General features: G+C 39.7%; 1 protein-coding gene across 1 annotated transcript; it reads right to left on the minus strand.

Annotated features, from left to right (window-relative positions):
• Positions 1 to 4,371: 4,371 nt before the first annotated feature.
• Positions 4,372 to 5,397, minus strand: LOC142633264 (uncharacterized). The gene has a single exon (XM_075807483.1). It carries the CDS (start codon positions 5,224 to 5,226, stop codon positions 4,657 to 4,659), a length of 570 nt encoding a protein of 189 aa, XP_075663598.1. The 5' UTR covers positions 5,227 to 5,397; the 3' UTR covers positions 4,372 to 4,656.
• Between the last annotated feature and the right edge of the window lie 3,859 nt (positions 5,398 to 9,256).

The following is a 9,256-nucleotide window of genomic DNA, read 5'->3' on the forward strand; positions in this document are numbered from 1 at the left end:
CAAATATAGAGTTTTTTTCTAAAGAGAAGCAAGAGAGAGAGGGAGTGAAAGAGAAAAAAAATCTTTTTTTAATTCAACCGGTATTATTTTAAGGGAAATATTCTTTAGATATGCTACAGTGATTGCTACAGTACTCTCCATGTTAAAGAGAGCTACTGTAGCAAATCTAAAAAAAAAAAAATTGGAGATGGAGAGGCCGTTGGAGGTGTATTTTTGTGTGTTTGCTCTCCAAATTAGGCTTTAGAGAGCCTATTAGAGATGCTCTAATATAGAGAACGCTGTAGCAACTCCAAACCATTATTTTATCTTAAAAAAATATCCGGCTGAATAAAAAAAAATATTCTTTCTCTCTCATTCCTTTTCTCTTTCGTCCTTCACTCTCTATCTCAACGGTAATATACCACAATCAAAACAAAAACACAAAATCCAATCGAAAAATTTGAAACACAAAAACAATCTTTCTCATAAGCCTAATGAAATCTGAACAATAAAATAAAACTAATAAAAAAAAACAAACATGTAGAACACCGATCTCCACTTCTTTGCCAGCGATCTATGTGTGTATGAGAGAGAATTTGTTTCTATGAGATAGAGGGAGAGAGTGTTCTAAGATCAAGTAGAAATGGAAAAAGTAAAAATAGAGAGAGCTAGAGAAAAAGAGAGAGAGATAGCTGAAGAAATGATCCGGAATGAACTAGAGGAAAGGAGTGGGATACGTGTATGGTGGAAAAAAAACCAAGAGAAAAAAAAAAAAAAAAAACACATGGATGACAGATGGTGTGAAGGGAAAAATAATATAAAAAATAAGAAGTGGCAATTAAGAAATGCTACCACAATATTTTCACAATAAATCTTAAGTAATAGATTATTATTAGCTAATATTGGTGAGTAAAAAAATAATTTCAACGGTGGATTCAAATTAGAATTAGTAACAACTTTCTACATAAGATTTTAATATGATTCTTGTAAAAGTATTGCGAAAAATGTTGTAGATATAACATTTTTCATTAAAAAATATAATTGTTGGGAATGAATATAGGAAGGATAAATGATGATAAAAAAAGAATAAAGAATGAATGAAGAAATAATATTTAAATGAGATAGATAATCTGTTGGAAAGTGTATTTGAAAAAGTTGGTGGCTAAAAGGTAAAAGTCACTGTTCATTCTCTAAATAGTACAAAAATTTGGAGAATCTGCTGGAGATGCTCTTATAATTAGATATGGAAGTATGAATTGAAAGTAATTGTCGTTTTTTGTTCAACTGGCAGTATTACAAAGTCATTCCTAAACATGTAATGGAATCAAAACATGGCAATTGCCAAGTTTGCTCATATAACAACTCTGAGTTTATTTATGTGTATAAAATTATAGAGTCCGAGTTTGATTCTTACTTCCAATTAACAAAAAAGGTGTATGCAGGGGCGGCTTGATGCATTTGGAGGCCTAAGGCGAAAATTAATTATCTTGTATTAGATGCAAAATTACTACTAATTAATATGAACTACGTATAATTTTTTTTTTATATAGAAATTTTATAAATAGAAAAAGTTTGACAAATTTTTTCATAATTGTTGATGTGATAGATTGATAGTGGTAAGTGAAAAAGCGGTGTAAGTGGTAGACTTAAATGAGAACTAGTAAAAGTTTGCTAACTCAACTTTCATTATTATTATTTTTTAAAAAAAGTGCAATATTCACAATATTTTTTATAACAAATTCTAGGTTTTAAGTTGCTTTTTATTTTCTATTTGAAAATATCACTATCATTATTTTTTTCCATCAATAACAACCTATTGCTTAACATTAGTTGTAAAAGTGTTGTGAAAAATATTGTAGACGTTGCATTTTTCTCTCTTTTTTATTTGTTTTTCATCTAGTAAAAAAATATCATTTTATTTATTTATTATAAATAACCCTATTGGTTAAAATTTGAGAGCCTTTTTTTTTTTGTTTGGGGCCTTAGGCGACCGCATTTTTTGTTCTAGCATCCAGCCGGCTCATGGGTGCATGTGTGACAGAAGAAAAACTATATTTACATAAATGCATGTAAAATGAAAGTATTTTATTCAATAACAAAATATGTAGATACATGATAAGTGTTCTAGCACTCACAAATTGGATATGGCTATTAACAAATAAAATGTTGAGATTAGACCACTGTCAGGGATGTTTTTGCAACAAGGGCTGAAATGTTAGAATGAGCCCAAAACTCTTCTTGTTTTTTTAAAATGATTATCTTTGGAAAGCCAAGCCCAAAATTTCTAATGTACGATAAATAAAGGCTATTGGTGATTTAGAAAGAGAGAATCAAAATTAGAATGACAAAAATGTATAAATAATGCTTAGAACATCAGGTATGGAACTTTTCTCCTAAGACAGCAATAGGAATTTGAGAGAGGTGGTGAGGGAGAGAGAGAAGACTCTTTGGTATCACTATATTTACCCTTAGGCCTTAGAATGTCGTTACTCTTTGCTGGCTGAATAAGTTCTTGGTCTGATACCTCTTAATTAGCTCCCAGAATGATACCTCTTTTGTTACACATCCTTACTCTAATCTCATTCTTGAATGCAGGTCCCTATTCTGGTGTTTTGAAGATGCTAGGATTGGCCACACGCATTGTGAAGGAAACCACTGTGCGGATATTTTGGCAAATGAGGGAATTTCTAGTTCTAGTCATTTTGTTTATCGCTCTTCTCCTCCTTGTATTATGTACCAACTCTTGGCTGATGCATGGGGTGTTTGCTACTCCAGACATTGTATTTCCTACCTTGTTTTAATTCAAATCCAGGTTTACCAAAAAAAAAAAAGTTGTTGGTCTGAGGTTATGGTTTTTGAGCCAAACGTGGCTTGCTCATTTTGAATTAATGAAAGGGTTTTATGCCAGCCTCAAGGTGCTGGTAAGTACTAGTTTTTGTATAATGGATGAGGCTTTTGTCCCCCAGGATGCTAATTTGGTATTTTTGTTTGAATTGCTTTTGTTTAGGGAAGAGATTGGTTTGCTTGTTGCATGGTTTAGGAAATAATTTGACCAAACTCCATTGGTTGTTTCCTCCCCCCTCCCCCCCCCCCCCCCCCTTCAGGTCCTTGGGAGGTGCACTTAGTGGCAGTATGCAACCAAGTTCAGCTAAGGGATCAGCCATGCTCTAGGGGCTAAAATTTGCTTGGACAAAAAGTTCAACTATAGACAGAAGAGCTAGAAGCCACTATTTGGGTGAAAATTTCGAGAACTAGACCCTCTCCATGAGCTTTAGGTGCTGCTAGCATCCCTATCCCACTAAGCAGCACACATAGCTCGAAATCGTGCAAAATGTCCAAAAAGATGGACTTATACCCTTCAAACCACATCCCTCAAATTCCTATCACATGGGTTTGGGCTTTTTTTTTTTTTTTTTTTTGGATGATTAAAGGAGACTCTACCATATCAGAAATGCCTGCCTACCCTTTGAGGCCCATAAAGAGGCTGGGTTTGTAGAAAATTTGTCATGAAAATGACCATCTACAACTATTTAGAGTAAAAAGTGGCCTACAACTGATAAAGTGACTTTAAGTCACTATTTCGAAAAACTGAGGACCATATGATGGTAACACTTTATAACATCTAACAACTTGTTTCACACAAATTGTAAGTTTAATGTAACAAAATCACTGATTTCTGGCCGTATATAAGGTAATTGTTGGATGGCCATGTTTATAGTTAACATGTATGAACCAGTAAGGGACTATGTAAGAATTTACCCTATAACACCCCCACCCCCACCCCAAGAAAGAAAAAACAGGGGAAAAGGTTTGTAGAAAATGAGCATTTGGGCCAACCCATAAGAAAACCTTGAAGGGATGTATGTAGCCTGTGTTTGATTAACTTGTTTTGAGAATTAATTCTCAAAATTGATTTTCTATGTTTTCCCAACCCAAGAAAATGATCCGAGCTGTTTGGAAATTTGTTTCTCAAAAATTTCCCCTCCTTTTTGGAATAAACCATCACAACCAGAAACACTCAAGAGCCACCCATTCCCACCCAAAGCCACCACCCCCATTGTGAAATCCCCCATCCACCCATAGAATCCACCCCGGTAGCCAAAAAAATAAATGTTGATTTGAGAATCCACACCAACTTGCTCCTCACTGATATAAAATAAGTGGGGTACCAAACACACTCCAAGGTTTCAAATCACTTTTACTACATAACCCTGGAAGGTATTAGATAGGAAAATCTGAACCCACTGGAGAAACCCATAGGGAATGGCTAAAATTAAGAAACTGTCAAAAAGTCCCAGAGAAGAAACATGTATAACACTTTGAATTAACCCAAAAAACCTGGTAAGGTGACTAAAACATTAGTCCAAACAAAATATATAGATGGTGAAACCGTCAAAGACAAAGAGCATCTAAGCATATAGGGATGTACATCTGGATCTTCCCCGTAATAGGGCTTTATAAAGGTTTAAAGGGATAAATATATACTAGTAGTTAGCAAAGATGAGGAAGATCAAATATATACTGGAAAGAGAGAAATCTATGCAAAAGCCTTTGGGAGACAAATTGTTTTTTGATTGATAGATAGTAGGGAGGGGATGGTGGGTTCAAACCACTGACATCTAACATTATAGGGTGTGTTACTATTACTATACTATCACTTAAACCCATTTAGGAGACTCAATTGGCAATGGAGAGATCATTCATCTCCCTTGTGATTGCTGAAATGCAACTTGAACTCCTAGCAATCCCACCCTTCTTTAGCCCTCCTTTGTCTCTAGGACTAGTAGACTTGGCCCTCACACCTCTCCCTTCCAATCTGCTCTTCTTCAACATTTCCCTCATGGCCTCTGCTTGGAACAAAATAGGATAAGCCCTACCAAAGTTGTTAAACCTAGCACAGGCACTCATATGTGCACTCAAAGCCTCTTCTCCCTTCCCTCCATTCTTCTCCACCTCTTCCTTCACTGCTTCAGCACACAGCCCACATATCCACTTCCCGGAGAACTTGCCTCGCACCTTCTCAATGTACTCCGGCGTGCACTCCTCGCACATGCCACAGCACTCGCACCTTGCATCTTCAACTTCAGATATTGGTGGGAGTGTTAACTCGTCAATCACTTCTTTGCTAAGTTCGAATGAAATGTCTGAAACTGTTCTTTGAAGGCTATCGGATGAGAGTCTTGTTGGCTTGGAGATGCTGTTGCTTATAGTGTAAGTGCTAGCAATAGTCTTTCCATGTGGTGTCATGATGAACAATACAATAACTTTCTTAAAGTTACAAAAAGATCACCTAATAATAGTGATTGAAATGACTGAGCTTTGAAGACTATCTGATAATGGAAGATAGAAATTACAGCACTCTTATTTATACTAGTTACAAAAAGATCACCTAATAAGAGTGATTGAAATGACTTTGAGCTTTGAAGACTATCTGATAATGGAAGATAGAAATTACAGCACTCTTATTTATACTAGTGCAGTGGTGCTCCTAGTGATCTACTAAACGGTGAATTTATGTGGACCTTGGAAACTCACATGTGACATGTCAGTTATCAAGCTTAAGCGGGAACAGCCGTGAACATGCTAGAGTTTCAGATAAGTTTGGATTGGAAAGCAAGTTCTTCTATTTTAGTCGGCTTTTATTGATTGGTTTATTTGTTTTTTTAAGTTTTAACTTTGGATTGGAAAGCAAGTTATTCTCTTTTTAGTCGGCTTTTATTGATTGGTTTATTTGTTTTTTAAAGTTTGAAATAAGTAATAATTAACGCGGAGCTAGGTTTTTTTTTTTTTTTGTTTGAAAGGCCACATTTTGGTACTAATATAGTAATCATAAATTAAGATAAACTATTACACGCATACGTAAATACATATACACATATATAAATATAAATATTTAGGTATTAAAGTAGGTCATAATTTATAATATATTGTATATAAAATAAATTTATAAATATATTGTATATAAAATTAACAATGTCCACACATGTATACTCATAAGATAATTTTTTAAGGGAAGTTATTGTGGGGGGTAAAAAGATCCTGATGGGAACATGGGCCTTTTGGGCCGTGTTAAGGAGGGCCGACCTGACCCTGGGTTTGGAAGTTGTTAATACTATGGGTCGGCCCATGCGCCGAGGGTCCGAGGACCAGCCGAGGGTGAACTTACCCTCGGGTGAGCACCGAAGAACTCGGGATTTCATGGTAAAGGTTAGGGGATGGTACAGTTAAGTCCAATGGGTAAAAGGGGGAAACCCTAGAATGCCCCAGAAACACCGGTGTTGAAGGAATGTCAAAGATAAAGGCTGCTACCTCCACATTAAAGACCCTGCACCTACCACCCTGGCCGCATTAATGGGGAGGTGACACTTGAACAGTGGAAGGGAAACTTCTAGTTACTGTTCAAAGGCACTAAGAAAAGAAATATCTAGGCTAAGGGAGGAGTTGGTGCAACACGTGTATAAAGTATTAAAAAGAAGAGTATTTAAGGAAGGACCTAGAACAGAAATGGGGAGGGCTTTTGGTAATCTAACAAGAAAAAAGACAAAGAGAGAGAGATAATATAAGAACAGCTCTCGGCTTACGTCCGAGGAGACCTATTTGCATTACTCCTTGCTGTTTCCAAATACTGGCAATCTTTAGTTTGTCATTTAATCTTCACTCACTTCTAACCTGGGTTTCAAGCCCACTCTCTACAAATTTTTATTGTTTAAGGCTCATTGGGCCTGAGCCCATAACTGTTCTGGGGTCCAGGTGCAATTGTGCACTTACAATTGGCGCCGTCTGTGGGAAATCTAGTCTAGAAGTAGTAGAGATATTATGGCAGGCTTAGGCTCTCACCATGCAGAGTCACAAGGATCACAACCGGAGGATCATTTCGAACGTCTTGAACGTCATAGGGATCGTGAGGGAAGCGTCCATACAGAATGCCCAGGGGCTAGCCATACTCAAGGAGGGGGTAGCACTACCCACGATGAGGGCTCTAAATCCATGCAGAAGGAAATTAATCGTTTGAAGAGGAAGTTACGCCGTGCTAAACGTAAGGTTTCCCCGTCCTCATCTAGTTCTTCCTCAGAGAAGGATAGGGGAGTTGGCTACAGTTCAAGGTCATATTCCCCCACTAGCGCAACATCCTCCGGCGAGGAGGACGACCAATCAACTCGCAAACGTAAGAAGCTTCGTTCTAGGGGCTTAGGCAACGATACCATGAGTAGAGCGTTGCACCAACTCTCTAAATCTCCGTTTTCACGGAGGATTGAGAGGGGAAGGCTTCCCAGGAGGTTCACCCAGCCCACCTTTACCATCTACAATGGCCGGACTGATCCGGTGGAACACGTGAGTCACTTCAACCAAAGGATGGCAGTGCACTCTCATAACGAGACTTTGATGTGTAAAGTCTTCCCCTCTAGCTTGGGACCTGTGGCTATGAGATGGTTTAACGGTCTCAAATCGAGGTCTGTGGGCTCGTTTGGGGAGTTAACTAGGGCATTCTCTTCGCGCTTCATCACGTGTAGCAGAGTCCCTCGGCCATTGGATTCGTTGCTATCCATGGTCATGAAGGAGGGGGAGACACTGAAAGCATACTCCGACAGATATTGGGAGATGTTTAATGAAATAGATGGCGACTATGATGAGGTGGCGCTTAATACCTTTAAGGTAGGCCTCCCTACTGATCACGACCTAAGAAAGTCTTTGACGAAAAAGCCCGTCCGCAGCGTACGCCGTCTTATGGATCGTATCGACGAATATAAAAGGGTAGAGGAAGACCAGCAGCAAGGAAAAGGAAAGGAGAAGGTTATCCCGCAGGAGAGAAGGGATTTCAAGTCGGACAGATATCACAACAACAAGCCGAGGAGGGATTACTTCGGACAATCCGGCTCGGCAGCACCCCAGCCGTAAATGTGTTCCGAGAACCAGCATCGGTTATTAGAAAAAGTTCGTAAAGAGCCCTTTTCGGATGGCCCGGCAAGATGGCGGGGGACCTGCGAGAAGAAATCAAAACCTTTTCCGTCGGACCACCAGGATGTGGGCCATACTGCGAGAAGTTGTCGGACCCCGTGGAACCATCCTGGAGCAGCTCGTCGGTGAGGGAAAGTTAAAGCAAGACTTATGTCGGCACCGGGCAAGTAAGTCAAGTTGGTTCAAACAACCAGAGGAACAGCATCCTCGGCCAAACATTGGGAACAATTAATGTTATCTTCGCTGCACCTGGTAGGACCGGTTCGGGTCCCACTAGGATTATGGCAGTTTCTCATCCGCGGGCCGAGGATGTAGGTAACAGTGCCGAAGAGATTAAAGAGCACTTTACCCGTCTTGGGTTTCTCCAGGAGGATAAAGTAGGGACTATCCAGCCCCATGACGATGCTCTTGTGGTTACCCTCAGGATAGGGAATTATGATGTGAGAAGGGTGATGATAGATCAAGGCAGCGGTGCAGATATCATGTACCCTGATCTATTTAAAGGACTGAGGTTGGAGTTGGAAGATTTAACTCCTTATGATTCTCCACTTATAAGCTTTGAAGGAAGGGCCGTTGTGCCGAAGGGACAAATCCGCCTACCCGTTCAATCCGGCACAGAAACGGTTGAGGTAGATTTCATTGTGGTTGACGCGTACTCTCCATATACAGCCATCCTCGCCAGGCCATGGCTGCACGCTTTGGGAGCTGTTTCTTCCACCTTACATGTTAAGGTGAAGTTCCCCTCGGGGGAGCATGTTGAGGAAATCCTCGGCGGCCAGTGCAGTTGCTAGGCAATGCATATCGGCTGCGGTGCTTCGTCGCCGAAATGGAGTCATCAACCTTGCTCGTCCAGAGTCATAGCAATTAACGCTCCGGAGGCACCGGAGCGATGACAGAAGATGAGGCCGTCCTCGCGAGGAGTTAGAGAAGTTTGTAATAGCAGATGATCCAGAGGTTCTTCCAAGTTGGCATACTTTTGCCATACCAAGAGAAGATGGAGTTGTTGGAATTTCTGAAGGATAATTTAGATGTCTTTGCATGGAACCCCTATGAGGCTCCAGGTGTAGATCCGAACTTTATTTGTCATCATCTAAATGTCAATCCGGCCATTGTTCCGAGGAGGCAGCCACCTCGGCGTCTTCCCCGAGAACATTTCGAGGCCGCTGAAGGAAGAGGTTCTTAAACTCAAAAGGGCGGGGCTATCAAAGAAGTTTTCTACCCCGAATGGTTGGCTCATACTTGTTGTCGTTAAGAAGAAGAACGGCAAGTGGAGAGTATGTGTAGACTTTACCGATCGAACAAGGCCTGTCCTAAAGATTCG

Source organism: Castanea sativa, chromosome 5 (assembly GCF_040712315.1).
Source record: "Castanea sativa cultivar Marrone di Chiusa Pesio chromosome 5, ASM4071231v1".
Lineage (NCBI taxonomy): Eukaryota > Viridiplantae > Streptophyta > Magnoliopsida > Fagales > Fagaceae > Castanea > Castanea sativa.